The sequence below is a fragment of the Nelumbo lutea genome, chromosome 3 (genome assembly GCF_056320005.1).
Source record: "Nelumbo lutea isolate HS-2025 chromosome 3, American lotus-T2T, whole genome shotgun sequence".
Taxonomy (NCBI): Eukaryota; Viridiplantae; Streptophyta; class Magnoliopsida; order Proteales; family Nelumbonaceae; genus Nelumbo; species Nelumbo lutea.
In genome coordinates, this window is record NC_142686.1 from 57,839,054 (window position 1) to 57,860,268 (window position 21,215).

The 21,215-nt window shown below is 36.3% G+C and overlaps 1 protein-coding gene across 2 annotated transcripts in view; it reads right to left on the minus strand.

The window, feature by feature from the left end:
* Nucleotides 1-9,840: 9,840 nt before the first annotated feature.
* The window catches only part of LOC148865149 (uncharacterized), a 95,090-nt gene continuing 83,715 nt past the window's right edge, over nt 9,841-21,215 (minus strand). For both annotated transcript variants that reach the window (XM_088979907.1, XM_088979908.1), the window contains 2 exons: nt 11,031-11,186; nt 9,841-10,207 (listed from right to left, as the gene is read on the minus strand). In XM_088979907.1, coding sequence (XP_088836033.1) covers nt 10,127-10,207; nt 11,031-11,186 — 237 coding nt within the window. In that variant the 3' untranslated portion in view covers nt 9,841-10,126. The remainder of the gene's footprint in view (nt 10,208-11,030; nt 11,187-21,215) is intronic.

The window sequence follows — 21,215 nt, forward strand, 5'->3', positions numbered from 1 at the left end:
TTTCTTTTCTTTGGATACCCTATAAAGGGATGCACTTTTTTCAGGAAGATGAATATGAATTATCCAAGAAAAATGGCAGAAATATTTACAATTAAAGGTAAGAATCCTAAAATTCCTACACTCTAATAGAAAATAAAGAAAGCATTAATATCCAAAGAGAGAAAACATTAATATCAAAATAAATTTCCATGCATCATGATCTATGGGATGTGCTCAGTCGCTACCATTGCTAGAAATCATCTGGGTGGAGTATTGGATTTTAAAGCTTATAAATTAGGTACTACTTCTATCAATTTGGCCAAAACCTGGGCTACGTGGGAGGCTTATAATCTAGCAACAAACTTCATCAACAACCCCGTCACCATAGAGGGAGACTCAAAGCTCGTGGTCTCACCAACCCCCTGGAGACTTAGGAGTATTGTGCAGGATTGCTTAGAGTTAAGAACTCGTATAAACGAAGAGGTCCATTGTGGACACATGTACCATGAGGCCAACCATGTTGCGGACTGGCTAGCAAACGAGGCTCTGTCGTCTTCAATTGGCTCAGTAGATCTCAATCCTAACAACCTTTCAGACCTCTTAGTTGCTATCTATATTAGTGATATGAGGGGACATGCATGCTACCCCTCGTGTTGTGTAGCACCTCTTGGTTTCATCATAAAAGAATAAATATACTTTTTATAATATATAAAGACTAATTATATTTTTCACAATACTCATTATATTTTGATTATGCATCTCTTTCTCTCTCTCGTTATATATACATATATATATATATATATATATATATATATATATATATATATATATATATATATATATAACAAGTGTGAATGCAATGTAAATTTTTTTTTGGATTAAAATTATCCTCTACTTTATTGGAGAAAGGGTATAAAAGCCATTTTATTACAACTTTAATGTTAGTTTTAATAGCTACTAAAATGCGCATAATTTTGTATTTAGTTCATTTCTAATGGTAAAGTTGAAAATCTAACTTCAATTATTATTTCCCACCTCACTTAATCCCCTCTCATTAAGTCTTATACTTAAATTATTAATTTTCATTTTCTCTTATTGAATTATATTTGTGTCAATATTTTTAACAATATAAACTCATATATTTTAAAATTGACTCAAAAACAAAATTATTTTGAATCCAAGTGGTGGCTAAGCAATTAAACAATTCGAATCAAATTGATCAACCTACAAAGTCATAGTTAGGTAATAAAATTTTTAAAATAAAAATAAATATAGAAATTCTAAAAAAATGTAGACAAAATTAGACACATTTTTGATATTTTTATTAATCAAAATTAAAAAATAAGTGTAATAAAGAATAATTATTTTTATTGGTAATGAAAATGAAATACATAATTTAGAATTGACTAAAAATGAAATTATTTTACTGTTTGGCAAAGATCCATAGTTCAAATTTTGGGTCAAACATGTTAACCTTTAATGTCATAAATAAATAATAAAATTTAATAAAATATAAAAATACAAAAATGGAAAACATACATAAATTTTGCAAGAAAACATTTAGTTACATGTATAATAGCATATATTTATCATATTAAACAAAATGTAAGTGTGACATATTAGAATTATTTTTACACACAAAAATACAAAATACTATAGAAAAATTGAACACATCTATAATTATATTCATTTTTGACTAAAATATTCATTTTTGAATGTAGTCCCTATTTAATTATGAGGTTTAAATTGTAAATTGAATTACTACTTTTCACCCCCTTCAATTCCCTCTATTTAAATGTTACATTTTTTTTGATAAATAAACAAAAAAAATGATACACCAAAAAGATTAAATATTACAAATAGAATAATCTAGCCAAGCAAACTTCACAAATCGATCCGATTATCACATATTTGGGTGAGGTGTTTATGTAATCAGATTTGGATTTTCAATCTACATCCGATTAATAATATAAAACATAAAAAAATAAAAAATACATAAATTTTATAGAAAAACCTTGATACATTATCACTATCATTATCATCATCTAGAATTACCACATGCAAAGCATGTGCACACTTACTAGTATATATAAATACTTCAATCCCCCTTTATTCTCCCTTCCATCAGGTTTCCAAAAAACAAAAAAAAAAGACTTATTATTCTCTCCTAAATTATCTCTAATTTCTATTTATCCTCTCATTTCATTGGAGCCCCACTCAATTACACTCCTCGTTTATAATAGCATCTAAATTATCTCCAACTTCTCTCCATTCTCTTCACTTTTCCATAAAAATAGAAATAGGGCCTTAGTAAGGTTTGGTTTAGCAACTAACACAAGGGTCAACCCAACTAATTAATGCAGCTATCTATAGTTCTATAAATTATTTCCATTCATGTTAATATTTTAGTCGTTTAAAGACAAATGAGGGTCAACCCAATCACTCATAAAGTGACATTTTTGACTATTTAAAGTATTAAACTACTTAGTTACATAATGTTTCAATTAATTAACTTAAAAAATAAATAAGTTTTAGGGAAAATTCCCAATTAGTACCCTGTATTTTGGCTCGAGTGACAATTTGGTCCCCAAACTTTAAAATGCGACAATCCAGTACCCAAACTTTCGAAATGTGACAATCCAGTACCCGGACTTTCAAAATGTGACAACCTAGTACCTACCATTAACCAATTCATTAATCATCCATTAAGTGACATTTGAAAAGTCAAAAATGCCCTTCGAATGCCATCTAATTCTCTTTATCAACCATCCAAACGTTGGCAAAAGACTAAACAGTCCCAAATCCTAGTGTCTTCTATTCAAAAACGTTGGTGACTATTTAAAAGAATTTAGAATTTGGGACCATTTAGTTTTTTGTCAATGTTTGAATGGTTGATAAAGAGAATTATAAGGCATTCAAAGGGCTTTTTTGATTTTTCAAATGTCACTTAATGGCTGATTAATAGATTGATTAACAGCAAGTACTGGATTGTCACATTTTAAAAATTCAAGTACTGAATTGTCGCATTTTAAAGTTCAAAGACCAAATCATCACTCATGCTAAAAATTCAAGTACTGAATTGTCGCATTTTAAAAATACTCGTGCCAAAATAAGGTTTAACTGAATTTATTTCATTGACTTACTTAAAGTCATTACCTTAAAGCATTAAATCAGGGTGTTGGTTGCAGGGGACGGGATTCGAGAGCATGAAATCTTCCTTCGTAGATGACTGATGGCTGATGATGCTTCACTTCTCAGGGTGGCTGCATGTCCATCTAGTAAAGACATCCAGTGTGGTGTTTCTTCTTGGGAATAGGAAGTTCAAGCTATTGGTAGACTTTTACAATTTGACAGTTTGATCCTCCTTCAAGCCGATAGGGTTGTTTGCCTCCCTACTTTTTCAAAGGATTACTTTTCTTCAGTTGGTATCTAGTTAGCTCATATGGGATGGCTGAGGTCCTGTTGGGGAGCTATCTAGGCTTTGTGGGCTTTGCCTTGTTGCTTAGGACCCTGTGGCTCTTGGGGTTGTTTTATCTCTTTTCTTTTCTCTTTTGTATACATCTTATATAGATTTTTAATTAATTTTACCATACCATTTTCAAAAAATATTATTACCTTAATTAACTAAGATTACTTAATTAGTTATTAGATAATTAACTTTCTGTACGCCTAACTTATACAAGGTTATTTTACTTTTATTTAGTTAAATTACTTTTGTTAATTAATGTAGGAAATTATTAATTACTTTTCTTAATTACATTAATTAACTTAGAAAATGATTATATAATTAAAAAGGTTAATTAAATAATAAGATACTTATATAATTAGTTATCTAATTAAGTTAATAATGTAAAAAGAATTATAGATAAAAATTATTATTTTTCTGATATTTTGTTATTAATACATTTTTTAAATAAAGTTAATACAAATTAATACATGTATATTAATAAAACAACCAAAAATTAAGAAAATTTTAGTTTCAAAATTAAATCTTATAATTTGATATCCATTTAAGTTTCATGTAAAAGAATAAAATGATATTACAAATTTGTTGATAAAATTAAAAGAATTAACAAAATTATTAGTTTTAAAATTAATTGTTATTAATTCAAAATCCCCTAATCCATTTTAAAATGACAAAATTTAATACTAAATAAATATTTAGTAGTAGTTAAAACAATTTAATAAAAAAAATAAAAACTAATACAATTAGGAATGCCACGATGCTCCTTCTTCAGGTGCAACTTGTGCATGTTGGGTCAGGTTGAGGGTCAACTCAAGCCCAACCCCAACTCTCAAATCTCGAGCTCAAGCTTGCCCAACTAAAGGTTAAGCCCAAGTTTAGCAACCCAGACTCAATTCAAAGATTGAGGGTCTACCACAATGTTTTAGTAAATAGACTAAAACTTAACCTATTGTTTGAAAAATCACTTAAAGTACCCCCTAAGTTTTTTGACAGTTGACAAATTCTTTCCTTGTCACTAGCACACCATTATAATCTGCTCGCATGTGATGCCACATGACTTATATAATATTTCTAAATTCCAAAATTACCCTTTTATGATAAAAAATACCCTTCTAGCCTTGGTATGAAATGTCAAATTTTCTTTCATTTTTCTTCAATTTTTCACATACATCCCATGCTTTTCAAATTCTTCAAAATTTACCAAAGAGGAAATTTTGGCAATCTTCATTGTCAACTAGAGACACCAATCAGTTGGCTCAATGGTCTTGTGCTATATTGTGACCAAAAAAATTGACAAAGGCTAAGGAGTCCTATGAGATCCAAAAACCAAAAGAAGGGAATCTACAATACCATAAGAAACACCCTAAACAATTAATCTAGGCCCAATAACATAAAAATAAAATAAACACCCTAAACATAAGAGTCGGCCTACACACTTAATCACTTATTATAATACTCCCCCTCAGGCTGATCATAGATGTCTATCCAAGCAAGTAACCAAGACATAATAATTGTGTTTTCCCCACACCAAGTTGAGTATTCTGCATCTTCCTCCTTAGGTTCTTTCTTCTCTCCATTGATATAGCTCATAAGCTCCTAGGGGGTAAAGAACAATTTGGTATAAACTAACCAATCTCTGAAGTTGTACTCATCCAATAAAACACTAGTGTTTTATAGACTATGCAGATTAGGATTATCAACGTTTGAAGCTCTCCCAACAGTTTGGTTGTCTTTAGAAGAAACTTCTCTTGAGATTGTTAACATGGTTCCCCTCCAACAATAACATTGCAGCTTTTGTCACCCAAAAGAAATAGGCTTATACTAACAATGATACTCTGTTGGACAGTACTACAGCTACAACTGTACAGTTATAACCACTTTTAGCCTTCTTGCACCTTCTAGATACCAGAGAAACCATTCTACTACAACAGACTGCACCAGGAACTATCCTTCAAGCCTAATCTCAGAATGTCCACTCAATCCTCCTAGATCTGTTCTAAACAGATCTCTCTAGTAGACTATTGGCTACTAGTTGTGAACAAGCTCTTATAGGGCATACATTAGGTTGGGAGAATTCCTCTTTGGTCCTTACACCCAAAGAGAAACCCTAGATACAAACCTCTTTGTGTCCTACGATCAGACTAGCTTCATAGGTAATTAGAAAAATAAAAGAAAAAAGAAAAAAGAGAAGAAAAAAAAAGGTTGAAACAATCAACAATCAAGTCGATTAGTGCTTTGGTACCATGTTTACTGACCTGAAAGAGTATGTCCTTGACTGGTGAAGGGATGCACAAGTTAAAATAAAGGGTAAATTGTGGAAACCTCCCATGAAGTTTGATAATTGCAATCACATCCCTTGAACTTTCTAACATAGTTGCAATTAGAACCCCCTTGTTAGAATCTCTTGAAAATCTCTAAAACATCCATTTAATTGCTTTTGACCAAAATATTTACTTTTCAAATTTTCTTTTCATATGAATTGCTAGCCCAAACCCTTCCAATCTCTTTTTTGAATTTGATTTATTTTCCAAATTTGCCCTTGATATCAATCACTCAAAGGTAAAGCTACAACTTTAAATTCTTTATTTTTTGTTATTTATAAAGTTTGTATTTTTTAGAGAAATCAACATCAACAGTAATTGCATGTGTATTTTGGACATTTTTTGCCTCTTGTTAGTAGGGGTGGAAACAAATGAAGCTTGGTTTGGCTTGGTTTAAACCAAATTTCGAGTCAAGCTCAAGTCCAATATATAGGCTCGTTTGCTAATTGAGCCTAATACACACATACATACATACATACATACATACATACAGATATATATATATATATATATATATATTAATAAAAAAATTTATAATTCTTATTTTTTGTATATAAAATGAAAAATAATTTTTATTTTTTATAGGAAGCTTGGCTCACAGTCAAGCTCGAAAATATGAGCTTTTGAGTCAAGCTGAATTCAATCTCAAGCCTCTAGCTCGAATTAAGCTCGAGCTCGAGTCTATCATTTTTTGGAAATCTGGTCTTGAATAGCCAAATATTCGGCTTGGCTCAAATCCGAATTCACCCCTAGTTGTTAGAGGATTCCAGTGGAGGGGGTTTACTTGCGACTGTGTTAGAAAGTTCAAGGGAGGTAAATGTAATTATCAAACTATAGAGGAGGTTTCATCAACGATTAGAAACGTTAGGGAGGGTGCAGAATTCTGCCCTAAAATGAAAAGCAACTAATCTGGACCCAATAACTTCAAACCCAACATAACAATAAAATAAGCACCACAAACATAAGGGTTGGCCTACACTACAACATACAACAACCAGAGACAGCTTGAACCACCACAGATTTTTGTCCAAATGAAGTCTCCACCGTAATCGAATGCTTGAGTTGAAATCATCTCGTAAATCTGGGTCTGTCTAATTCGATCTCAACAAATTTGAGTTGGATTTTCTACAGTTAGCAGATCCACTGTAACACCATACATTCTGTTTTCATGTCATTGCTTGCTATGAACCAGCCATTTTAAGTGGCAAACATTCTTTGTTTTGGGCTTAAATTCTCCATTAAACTCATTTCAAGAGCCCCTAAAATGTTGCTCATGATAGTTGGGGCACTCTGAAGCACACCCTAGCATCTCAGAAGATCATGGGCATTGTGAAAACACCCGCTTGGTAATAAAGAATGCATACATCTTCACAGTAGACTGATGCACCAGTGCTTAAACAGTCCACACCATGCCGTTGAAGGAAACCACTTCCGCAAGGTGATAAATATTTTGCACAAATCAGACCACTAAAGTTGTGTTAGGTACCGTTGTCATTTCTACTTGCAATATTTTAGGTTAATCAATACAAATTTTTGAGAAATTGTCTTGTCATATCACACCAGATAACCACTTCCACCAAAAAAATATATGCATTGGATTGGGTGTTGACATTTATAGTAGAAACACCAAATTTCTGAAGAAACAGTAATGATACCAAATGTTGTATTGATAACTCAAATCATTTGTGGTAGAAAAAAATATATTCTCATACAATTTGTATTGGCCAACCTAAAACATTGCAAGTAGAAGTGGCAATGGTTCCAAACACAACCTAAATGAATGCTCCATATTCCTCCAAATCACTTTCTCTGTGTTGAGAAAAAAAAGTGTCAGATAAAATCCAGCAGACCTACATGCAAAATGCCTCTTGTTCAAGCATGACAACTTGATGCATATGATTTTTATTTTCCCCCTGCTTATGAAACTTCAAAAAAATACTTGCACCTGTCAAACTATGAAAAAAATGTTTAATAGAATCCACAAAATATTCTATTAAACATTTTTTAGTAGACAAGTACTCAAGAGAAAGACATAAATGCCCCTTGTTTTTCTATTCGGTCACTTCCTTCACTATTCGACTTAATTTTTATCTGAAATTTAAAGCAGAAACCATTCAGCTCTGTGTTTTACTGTTATTGGCTGCTAAAAGAAATTCATCATGCAATGGAAAACTGTTGGGGCTGCTCTAAAATCTCTTTATTAGCGGTGGTGAACAGAAATGATAGGAGCATTTACATCAGACATGCTTATCGGAGACACTCAATCCACAGGTAGAAGCATTATTGAAAATTGGATCCGTTGAGTTTTATTTTAAATTTTTAAAGAATAATGGAGGAAAAAATCGACATTGCAAGTGGATTGTAACAGCACGCTAATGGCAGAGGAAGAATTCAATTGAGAGTACTTAATGAATTTTCTTTTTGTCTATTTGCTAAAGCACAAGGGTAGTTTAAGTATTTTACCCTTCAGCTCTGATCCCAGTTAGAATAAACTCGAGTAATAGATAGGCAAAGTCATACATAACATCAATAAAAGAAAATAAAGTAAAAGAAAGCATCACCATGAGGGACAAGCTTTTTATGTGGTTCAGCTCTATGGCCTACATCCACAAGATGAGGCCATAAGTGGATCCACTAGATGAACTTGAAAAATGGGTACAAAGGAATATCAGTGGATCCTCTCTCTGCACTTTTTTTCCCTACCAACCTTGGGCTCTCTCCTCTTTTACCATATTAAAAAACTAAACCCGTTCATTTGTTACAAAGGAATATCAGTCCTTCGATATAAATTAGATCTTGTGGCTGAAAATACACTAAATTGCCTTTGAGGAGACCTATAGGCTTAACAGTATCAAATCATTTGTAACAGAATTCTTTGGTCAGTGACAAAAGAAAAGCAATGGTGTCTTTCAGTCATTGCTGTCGAAAATCGAAATTGAAAGATCACAATATCATTGTTGCCAGCTGTCATCCAAATAGGATGCTGATGCTAGAGAAGCTGAGAAGATAGTATGTTCGTTCTCCCCAGGCCTCAAAGATACAACTGGCAGACAAAACATTCAGTGATGGACCAGCTTCCTTTTTCTTAGATATTAAACTCGGTTTGAAACAAATGACAACAAAATTTGAACGGTTCAGCACAATTTAGCACACTGAGGATGTTTCATCCAAATATGAGCAATTTATGCAAAAGAGATTTCCTTATAAGGTAAGTGGGGTGTTTCAAGCAAGCATCAATGGAGAAAGGACAGAAACATAAGCAGGTTGTTGAGATTCCTGGCACCATGTGTTGGAATAAACCTCCTGTTTATGCACTTTTCCCCTTTCGGTGCGTTATGAATAATGGCCACCATGTGTTGTGGCACTAGGCCACTCTAGCATTTCACCATTAAGAAGGCTTTGTACTCCATGACATGCCAATTTATATTGACAAATAATATAGACCCTTCAATATTTTTGGGGAAAAAAGGAGTTCTTGGTTTCAGACCTGAAGTCTCAACACCAGTAGTACTAGATTTTGACGAGCAAGTGGTTGCAGCACAGGACAAGCTTTTTTTGCTTTAATAAAATGGTGAAGTGACAGTCAATACACAAGCTTTTTTACTCAAGATTACAGATCGAGATCTGCCACAACTCACAAGTCACGAGTCAAAGGTAATACTACCTTAATAGGCATCAACAGTTTCATCAGAGCATCTGTAGTTGAGAGTTGAGACCAGAGACTTGTCCTGTTGAAATGGGCTTATATAATAAAAATTTACAAATCTTGATTATATGTAGTTTGATCTCAGATCACAAAATATTAGCTTTTTAAGGGCGGAAATAACAGAACACTAGAAGACTATTGGAGTTATGCAAATGATAAAATATACAAATCTCACCCCCTGTATCAACATCACAATCCTTGATTTCAATCAAATATTAAAATTCGTTCTAAGCATATAATGGTCTACTATTGTAGATATGTCAAATAAAATGATTTGGTTCGCCCACACGTTGGAGAATTTACAATGATATGGCATACTAACCTAAGTATCCCTGTAATTGGAGCACGACATGAGATGGATCTTGCCCTGAACAAAGATGTAAGTGTAAATTTAATTTCCCAGAACAAAAAGTGACAAGTAAAGAATCACTATATTCCTCAGATGGGTGAATCATATTCGACATAAATGAAAACTAAAACTTGCTTCATGGGTAGATTACCTTTTCAACTAATGAGGAAAAAAGAACATTTTTCTACTGTTACAAAGAATATATGCAGTTTATAGGCTCATAATATACAAATGGTGATCTCATTGCACCATCAACAAGGAAACAAAAGAAAGGGAAAAAATTTTTAAGGTATAAACTTTGGAAATCAAATAAGTTTGCTAATTCGGCGCTTTGATGGACCTCCTGGAAAGAGTTTCATTATCCAGCCCAACACTCTTTCCACCACCTGATGGGCAAGAATAAACAAAAGCTGTTATTTAAGCACCACTCTAAAGTATGTGCAATGAATAGCAATAAAGTAATAATAGCAGAAGATTCAAGCAAAGCCATGACATTCAATAAACATAGTCTTCAAGGTTCCATGCCACATTAAGTTACTAAACCAGCAGGTCAGAAGCCCTTGATAAGAAACATTGGGGCACACCAATGATGCTCATCCTTACAAGTCTAAATGGTCCAACAAACTGGTACCTCTTATTCAAAAGGACAGCATGGTCTTGTCCCTGTGGGATTGTCAGTATTCAATTAGTTCAATCAGTTTTGCAAAAATTATACTGCTATATGTTGCAGTTGAAATTTGAGGTTTCATCAGAGGCTACAGGCAAAGAGAGATTACTGAAGTCTTGATTAGTGGCAGCATGCACACACACACACACAGAGAGAGAGAGAGAGAGAGAGAGAGGTTTAACTCATCTCTGAACGTAAAAAACAAAAATGAAATAAAACACTTTTTTTATCAATAGGTCAACCATTGTTTCCAAATAGTTCAACTACATCAATACTGTCTCATTCATCTCAGAAGGGTTGGCCTTAATTAAGTATGAAAGGGAGAATACCAGGTGACAAAGAATAGATATCTGGAACTTTGTAGAAATGTAAGGCTAAAAGTTGAGCCATATACATGTCTCGATTGGAACAGAACATGCCCTTAATGACCAACAAACATAGATGCGGTGATTCATATATTTTGTTCATGGGCTTACTCTCTTTGATATCACAATATGTAATATTTAGATATACCAAACATAAAATATCATAAATTGGTGTACCTCATCCCCTTCATCTGTGTGCAATGTGCTATCAGGCTTGGTAGGAGGTTCTGTTTGTCGTGCTAAGATATTCCCATAGGCCATACTTTGGGCTGTCAAGAGCTCTAATCTCTGAGTCTGAGCCTCCAATTTTCGTGACAATTCCTTGTTCAAATCCTTCAATAGAAAAGAAAAAAATAAATGACAATGGAAAATAGGAGACAAACACAATATAGATGGAAAATTCATGAATTGAAAATCCTATCTTGAGCTAGAAGATCTAGTGTTTAAACTTACATGTTGAAGAACATCACACTATCACTTTTAATTATTGTCACATACATGGTTTAAAAATTTTGTATGAACAAGAAGAAATGATTTCTAGGCTCAACACTGCACTAAGATAATACCTGGTATCAATGCTGTAAGGTTCAAACCGGATTAAAAACCAGAATGCTCCACAGGTCCTGGTTTTGACAGTTAACTGGGCAGTTAACCCGTTCAACCCGTGAAAACCGGGGACCAGAAAGGGAACAGGTTTGCAGTTTTCACAGTCCAACCATCTGGTCTGGGTCGAGTCTTACAACACTGCCTGGTATGAACTTAAAGAGTCCAAACGAAATTGGATAAAATAAAATAACACAAAGTATGGTTTGAGCTTATACTCAATAATTCAACAATAGGAAAAGAAAAAGGAAAGACAATTAATTCTGCATTAGAAGGGCAGTTACAGATCATACAGCAACATAGTGAACAAGCATGTTCAAACATGTGGTGCATGGAGGTTATTGTTTTCCTTTAACTATGGCAAGAGCAGCAATTGTTTTTGCATTTCTCAATTCTAATACAATCAGTTCATACTTTTTTTGTTAGCCATCTTATTATAACTACAATAGAAAATAAAAAGTTACAAAAGGTCCTTCACAATAACAATAATAACAATACTTTTAGAAACTGTGAAACTAGAATACTTTTATTGATGAAAATACAGCAGTAGAACTTTTTATCAGTGGCATTGTTAACATTGCACAGGGGCAATAATATCGGAAATACTTAACTAGTGTATTAAATTGATATATGTAAGAAAGGGGTCGAGCCTCATTTACAAAATATTACGTAGTCATATACCATAGAACACAAAGATGGGCGGCAGGGTAAGTAATTCTATCTTGGAATAAGGACACTCCAGTCCACTGTTTATCATAAAGAAGGGCATACTTGTAATTCTATCCTTTATTTAAAATATAAAGTTGGGCCTATTTCTAAGAGGAGATTAAGATATTCTAATCACTCTCAAAACAATTCAGTGGTTTTCTCCTCTCTTCTCTTCCCTCTTTTTTTCTTTCTCTTTTGGCATTGTTTCTTGTTGTTTAGTGCCTTGTAGTAGTTGTAGATCCCACCTGCAATAATTTGAAATAAAGAAAAAAAAAAAAACAGAAGAGAAGAGAAGAAGAAGATGAGAGAAAACTAAAGCAGGAAGATGGAAGAAAGGGAAGGAAGAAGAGAGTTCAACAACTCTCTTCAGCCCCAAAAGAAGGCAAACTTCTCTGATAGCTAACATTTCTCTTGTAAAATGCTGGTCTTGGGTTGTGAGCTAGGTTGATTACCACCTGATTATCACAGTAAAGCATTAAGGGGTTATCATGTGTAATACCCATCTCCTCTAGAAGTGGCCTGAGCTATAACGAGTAGCAACTTTGAAACTCCATGTGCCATTGCCTTATACACTGCCTCAGCCAAAGACCTGGCTACTACTAACTGTTTCTTACTCCTCCAGGAGACAATGTTCCCTATAACCAAGGCAGAGTAGCCTGATGTAGATCTCCTATCACCAATACTACCAGCCCAATCGACATCTGTGTAAGCCTCTAGCTTCCCAAGTATTACTTTTGCAAAGTGCTTCTATTTCAGTTCTCATAACCTCCCTCCATTTTGGCTTAGACAAGGCCTCTATAACTGATGTGGATATAGTCTGAGAACAATGTTTTAAAACACGGAGGCGTAATGCGAGGTGTTCCACTACCTAGAGGCGTGAGGCGTAGTTCAGAGCGCAAGAGGCATAAGCCTTTCAAACACAATGAGGCGTAAGCCTCCTTAAGAGGAGGGGGGTTATAGAGAGTTTTCTATCTGCCTGACTTTTCATCTTTCAGTGTAGAAAAGAGTTCTGGTTTATAGAGAGTTTTCTATCTGATGTTCAAAGAAGTCTGCCTGTCTTTTCATCTTCCAGCGTAGAGAAAGTTCTGGTTCATAGAGAGGCTATCATCTGATGTTCAAGAAGGTATTATCTACTGTTCACGTGCCCTGGTATGCAACTGAAGTTGTTTTTTGTGTTTCTTTGCACCCATTGAAGGATTGTTGATGCCCTAATATTCGACTGAGGTGCTCTTTTTTGTGTTACTGCTGTTTGGCTACCCTACTGATGGACTGAAGTAGCTCTTTCTTTTACTTTGATCTCATTGACTGTTCAGCTGCCCTGAAGTTGGCAATGTACCAGGTCTGCCGATTAGGTGTGTGGTGAACTTCACCTTGCTCCTTCCATTCTGTTGTGGGGTCGTATGATCTCTGTAAAACCGTAGATCATACAGACCTGTTTACGTGCTGCAACAGCAGTGTTTGTTCTTGGATCCCTGTGAAGCTGTAGGTCATAAGGACCTGTTTGTGTGCTGCAATAGCAGTCTTTTTAGTGGACTGAAGGTCAAGAAGTGTCTGGTGCCTTCTGTAACAACTCTGTGAGGCAGTGCTCCTTCTTTGGGTGCTGTTTTTTTTAAACCTGAAATCATGAGTGGTGAAGATTCTGCCACATCTGGAGTTTCTTCAATGCTGAATGGAATGAGTGGGGGTGGTGACCTATCTTTTCCTATGGCTGTTGTCCCTCTTGATGGTTTAAATTACCTAGAGTGGTCAAGAGGGATCAAGTTATACATCACTGCAAAGGGGAAGATAGGCTATATTAATGGGAGAATTAAAGAACCACACTCTGGGAGTGCTGAATATGATAGATGGAATCAAGAGAACAGTATGGTTATGTCTTGGCTCTTGGTCTCCATGCAACCTCAAATAAGGAAGAATTTCATGTGGGCTGAAACTGCAAATGAGATCAGGGAACAAGCAAAATCTACATATTCAGAACTGCGACACTATGCCAAGATCTATCAACTGCAGGCAGAATCGTCTACTTGTAGACAGGGGGAGAGGTGTTTATCAGTATATTACTCTTACTTGACTTCTGTTTGGAAGGAGTTGGACCATTACCAAAATGTGGATTGGAAGTGTGACGAGGATGCAAAACTGTACAAGAAACTTGTCTCCCAGCAAAGAGTGTTTGCCTTTTTACATGGTCTGAATCCTATGTATGAATCTATCAGAGTATAGATTCTCAATTCTAAGGATCTTCCATCAGTTCAGGAAGTTTATGCTCTTGTACAATCTGAAGAGAGCAGAAGGAATTTGATGAACAGCCCCGGTGGGGATGCAGTTGTGTTGGTAGCAAAAGGGGGTGTCTCTACTAGTGTGGGATCTACTTCTAGGAAAGGAGATCTCCAGAAAAAAATAGAAGATAAGGACAAATTGTGGTGCACTCATTGCCAGAAACCCCGACACACCAGAGATACCTATTGGGATCTTCATGGGAAACCAAAATGGGCTCAAGATCTAAATAAGAAGCAAGGTTCAGATGTGAATAAAAGGTCCGGACAGCAAAGTACGAAGAAATACAACATGGCCAACATGGCTACTCGGGAGAATCAGCCCTCCATCCCTACTGTGACTCAGACACATCTCTCTGGATCTGATCCGAGGGAGGATATTATGAATTCCTTCCGTGACCATTTAGAGCTCTATGGTAGAGCAATTCGTTAGATGGATGCTCCTCCCTCAACCTCATTTGCATCTACTTCAGGTAACTCTGCCACAACTTTCCATGTTGCTTCTCACACCCCCGACTCTCCATGGATCATTGATTCTGGTGCGTCAAAACACATGACTGGTACGTTCTCTTACTTTCAAACCTATCACCATCTTTCTGGAAGAGACAAGGTGAGACTAGCTGATGGATCATACACTTCCATAGCTGGTCAAGGAACCATCTCTCTTCCCCTTGGCCTTACCCTCTCTGATGTCCTACATGTTCCAAAATTTCCCATTAATTTGTTCTCTGTTAGTAGTGTTACTAATTCCTTAAACTGCTCAGTGACCTTTTTCGCTTCTCATTGTGTGATTCTGAATCTGGCCTCGGGGAGGATGATTGGTAGGGGACGTATGGTTGATGGACTTTACATGCTGGAGAATAAGGCTGGTCTTCATGTTATAGAGTTTATGAGTTAGTCCTATAAGAGTCAAGTTTATTTATGGCATTGCCGCCTTGGTCATTTGTCTTTTGAGTCTTTAAAAGTCGTATTTCCATAACTGTTTAAGTCAAAATCCGCTTCAGATTTCTCTTGTCAAACGTGTTAGTTAAGTAAACATTGTAGAACTCATTTTCTTCAAAAAAATAGTAAATCTGAATTTCCTTTTCACATTGTTCATTTTGATGTATGAGGCCCTGTTACTTTACCATCTGAGAGTGGTTACAAGTATTTTATTACCCTCATTGATGATTATTCTATCCTATGCGAACCAGGGAGGAAGTACCAAAAATTATCCAAGATTTTCAACGGATGGTCTTCACTCAATTTCAGACTGAAATCCAAATTTTTCGGTCAAACAATGCGAAAGAGTTTTTTCGTAGTGATCTCACGGAGTTCTTTGCTTCGCGTGGTTCACTTCACTGTAGCTCTTGTGCCCGAACAACACAACAAAATGGTGTGGCTGAATGGAAGAACCAACATCTCCTTGAAGTGGCTCGGGGTTTACTACTCCATATGAATGTCCCCAAACGTTTTTGGCTTGAGGCTGTTCTTTGTTCTACCTACCTCATTAGCCGTATGCCCTCTCATTGGTTAGAGTACAAAGCCCCACATCAGCTTCTCTTTCCTAAAGCCCCCCTTCTTCCCATTCCTCTTGGTGTATTTGGTTGTTGGTGCTTTGTCCAAAATCTGTCTCCCACTCGTGGGAAATTGGATTCTCGTGCTATTCCTTGCATATTCCTTGGTTACTCCTTCACTCAAAAGGGATACCGTTGTTTTGATCCTGTTTCTCGGAAGTTCTATGTCTCCATGGATGTTTCTTTCTTTGAGAATGAGCCTTTCTTTCCTGATTCTCCTCAGGTGGAGTGTAGGCATGAGGAGAAACTAGTTCAGCTCCCTTCTCTTCCTGATCCTCCGCCTTTTCATGTCTTCTTTCGTCGCCGCAAAGACCAACCAAATTCAAGAGCTGTGGAGAATCTAGAAGTTGTACCTCCAGTGCCATCGAACTCCTCGGGGAAGGATCATACCCACTCAGGTAACATGGCTCCCAATGATGTTCCTGATTCTATTGAAATTGATACCTCTGCTGCTAATGACCTTGACCTTCCTATTGCTCACAGGAAAGGTGTTAGGTTGTGCACCACTAAACATCCCATTTCCAAATTTGTTTCCTATGAGAACATTTCACCCTCATTTCGTGATTTCCTTACCTCTATTGACAGTGTCCCCATCCCAAAGAATGTGGCAGAAGCTCTTTCAGTATCAGAATGGACAGATGCCATGAAGGAAGAAATTAATGCCCTTCATAAAAATGGCACATGGGAACTCGTAGATCTTCCTAAGGGAAAGGATCCAGTTGGATGTAAATGGGTGTTCACTGTCAAGCATAGGGCTGATGGAACGGTGGAGAGGTATAAAGCTCGCTTAGTGGCAAAGGGGTTTACTCGAGTGCACGGAGTTGATTATGCAGAAACTTTTGCCCCTGTTGCCAAGATGAACTCCATTAGATTTCTATTCTCTCTTGCTGCTAATCTGGATTGGGATCTACATCAGCTTGGCATCAAGAATGCATTCTTGAATGGTGATCTTGAAGAGGAAGTTTATATGATTCAACCCCTTGGTTTCCTTGCTCAAGGCAATGAACAAAAAGTGTGCAAATTGAAAAAGTCTTTATACGGGCTGAAACAATCACCAAGAGCTTGGTTCAGCAGATTCCATGTTGTGGTTCAGTAGAAAGGATACAAGCAATGTCAATCAGATCACACACTATTTGTGAAAAGAGGAGAAGGTAAAATGGCTGCTTTAATAGTATATGTGGATGACATAATTGTTACTGGTGACTGGAAGGATGAAATCCAGAGGCTGAAGGGTTTCCTTGCCACTCAGTTTGAAGTGAAGGATCTAGGACCTCCCAGATACTTCCTTGGAATTGAAGTTGCCCGATCAAAAAGGGGTATCTTCATTTCCCAAAGGAAATATGTCCTAGATTTACTTCAGGACACTAGAAAGATGGGAGTGAAGCCAGTTGACTCTCCCATTGACCCCAACCATAAATTAGGTGACAGCCAAGGTGAACCTCTCAAGGATGTGAAACAGTTTCAGAGGCTTGTAGGGAGATTGTTATATTTTTCTATGACTCGCCCAAACATTGCTTATACTGTTGGTGTCCTCAGTCAGTTCATGCATGCACCTAGGTCCACTCATCTTGAAGCGGCAAAAAGAATCATCCGATACCTAAAAAAGTTTCCTGGTGCTGGCTTGTTATTTCAAAGACACGGGCATTTGAAAGTTGAAGTTTATACAGATGCAGATTGGGCTAAGTGACAGAAAGTCTACTAGTGGCTACTGCACCTTTATAGGAGGGAACCTTGTTACATGGAGGAGTAAAAAGCAAAATGTGGTGGCTAGATCCAGTGCTGAAGTTGAATACCGTGCAATGGCTCACGGAGTAGCTGAAGGTATGTGGATAAAGAATCTGTTGAGTGAGTTGGGTTTCCCAGTGGACAAGTCTATGACTCTATTCTGTGATAACAAAGCAGCTATAAACATTGTTGCTAACCCAGTGCTACACAATAGAACAAAACACATCGAAGTTGACAAGCATTTTATCAGAGAGAGTCATCACAGGCGAAGTATGTACTCCCTATGTTAGCTCTTAGAACCAACCTGCAGACATCTTTACAAAGGGCTACACCATTCCAGACATCATGATCTCTGTGACAAGTTGGGCATGATTGATATCTTTGCCCCAACTTGAGGGGGAGTGTTGACAGAGGTTGTTGTACACATGTTTAGTACCGCAAGGGTACTTTTGTAATTTCTTCATATTTTATGTTGTACGACCAGTCTAGTATAAATAATAACATACTGCACACACCTGCAGTATTCTTTGGGCTCTCAGTCCTCTCGCCTCTCCTCTCTTCCTCTTCTCTTATCTTGTTCAACAAAGTTCTACTAGTGGGACCAAAACAACAATAACCCTTTTGTGTGGAAGCATACCTTAAGAAAATGAACTTCTAGGCCTTGGTTCAAACTTATGTCTCTAAGAGCTAGGAACATGAACATAACATGAGCAACCAAAGACACATTTCACTCTCAAGGAATAGAACAAAAGGAGATTTGAACCCTAAGACTTGAGAAGGCATGCGATTAATAAGGTAGATACCTATCATGTTTGCATCACCCTAAAATCTTACTAGAACATGAGAGGCAAAAAAGATGTTCCTTGCTACTTCAACAACATGTCGATTCTTTCTCTCTACCACCCCATTCTACTCTAGAGTACGTAGACAAGAACTCTGATGTATAACCCCAATTTTTTCAAAGTATGAAACAAGACCCTTCTCAAAATATTCCTTAGAATTATCTTATCGGAATATCTTGATGCGGGTATCAAATTGGGTAAGCACAAATTCATGAAACTACTTCACTAGTTTAGGTACTTCAGCAAGGGATTGCATAAGGTAAAGCCAAGGGTAACAAGAAAAGTCATCAATATATAGAACAAAATATTTGTAACCACCCATGCAAGGTAAATGGTATGGTTCCTACACATCAGAGTGCACAATATGAAAAGGAATTGTAGATCTTTTATTACTTGCAGAATAAGAATTCTACAATGCTTTGACAACTCGCATGACTCACAATGTAAACTTGACAGCTTAGTTTCCTTAAACAAAGGTGGAAACAAAAGATTCAACGAAGAAAAAGAAATATGATCTAAATGATAATGACATAACATAATACGACTGACTGGCTCTGACACATTTGAACCAAAAGCTGCTCTTCGGGGTGATACTTGACTCTGTCCAAGCATATCCAACAGCTATATTCCATTTGCCTCATGGCCACTCCTAATCACCTTCTGAGATTTCATGTCTTGAAAAACATAGAAGGAAAAAAGGTCACACTATAGTTCAAGGGTTTTGTCAAATTACTAATTGAAAGCAAGTTAGTATTTAGTTTAGGAACATGAATAACTGAGGATAAGGTGAGGGTGTCTAAAGCTTAGATGTTTCCTTTGCCGGAGATAGAATGAGGGAGATCTTATCTCGGCCAGATAAAAACTGATAAGTAGAAAATAAATAGGACACACTAGCCATATGGTCAGAGGCACTAGAATTAATTATCCAAGGGATCCTACGATTACCTGAGAATATGAGATAAATGCATGATTCGTAGTAACACGAATACCTGAATGGGCATATGTAGATTAGGAGCCATTTCCTGAAGATGCACTAGCTGTAGTACTAGACTCTAATTGGCTGATGAGTCGTTCATACTTCTCAAACTCTGCTCTAGCAGCTACTAGTTGTTCCCCCATTAACTTCTCATCCCAAAACCCTTTTCAACCTTAAAAGAGGTGGCTACATTGGCATTTCCACTCTTCCTAGTTCCACTCTTCTTACCATTGTTGTTGTTATTGAATCTGGGAGGTATAAGCTTTGGATGTAGTTTCCAACAGGTATCCTTTGTGTACTTAGGTTGCTTGCAATACTCACATGATATGTCTTTCTTCTCAGTACCAACCCTTGGATTCAACCCAATATTTGCAAAATAATCTGTTGAGGCCTCTGCTGTCAGTGTAGTTCATACAAGAGAGAACACAACAGATTTGGGGTGTGTCTAATGTGTCGGCCACACAAGGAAGAGGCTATTTATATTAAAAGATGTAAAAGGACACTTTTGTCCTTATAATACAATATGTAATGTACAAGGTAAAAAGAATAGAAGATGAATGGTGCAACAAGAAAGCAAAATTACAGTTCAGCCCTCACTATTACTGTCTCTACACTCCCCTTCAAATTAATGTAGTAGCACTATCATTAGTTTGTCCGCTAGAAAGGAATGTTGGGCCTTAGTCGTAGCCTTTGTGAAAATATTTGCCAAATGAAGAGTAGAGGATACATGAGGCAATGAAATATTGTCAGCAGTAAGGAGGTCTCTCATAAAATGATAATCCACTTAAATGTGCTTCATCCTTTCATGGAAAATAGGATTAAAAGCAATTTTGATTGCACTTAGATTGTCAGCCAAAAAGGAATAGGAGAGGACTGAGCAATATTACGATCATGTACAAGTGACTGGAGCCAAATAATCTCACTACACACTAAGGACATGACTCTATATTCCGCTTCAATGGATGACGTGGAAACAACCTGTTACTTCTTACATTTCCAAGATATAAGAAAATCACCAAGAAATATGCACCAACTAGTGGTAGATCTAGTATCTAGACAAATATCCCAATTGGCATCTACAGAAGCAAAAAAAAAACACACCATAGGAAATTGTCCCCTGGATATATACGGTGAACAGCTGTTTGAGCGTGTTATTGTGAAATATATAAGGCTGCCCACAAATTGACGATACAAGGTAGCATCTTCTAAAGAGGGTCATTACCTTGCTTAACATCAAATTGACTTCCAAGGGGTATCAATTACCTTTGTATCAGTGAGATGAGCAAGGATGACAAGGTCAGTGACATATTTTTGCTGATTACAGAAGTAGCTTCAATGGATGACATGGAAACAACCTGTTACTTCTTACATTTCCAAGATAAGAGAATCACCAAGAAATATGCACCAACCAGTGGTAGATCTAGTATCTAGACAAATATCCCAATTGGCATCTACAGAAGCAAAAAAAAACACACCATAGGAATTTGTCCCCTGGATATATACGGTGAACAGCTGTTTGGGCGTGTCATTGTGAGATATATAAGGCTGCCCACAAATTGACGATACAAGGTAGCATCTTCTAAAGAGGGCCATTACCTTGCTTAACATCAAATTGACTTCCAGGGGGTATCAATAACCTTTGTATCAGTGAGATGAGCAAGGATGACAAGGTCAGTGACATA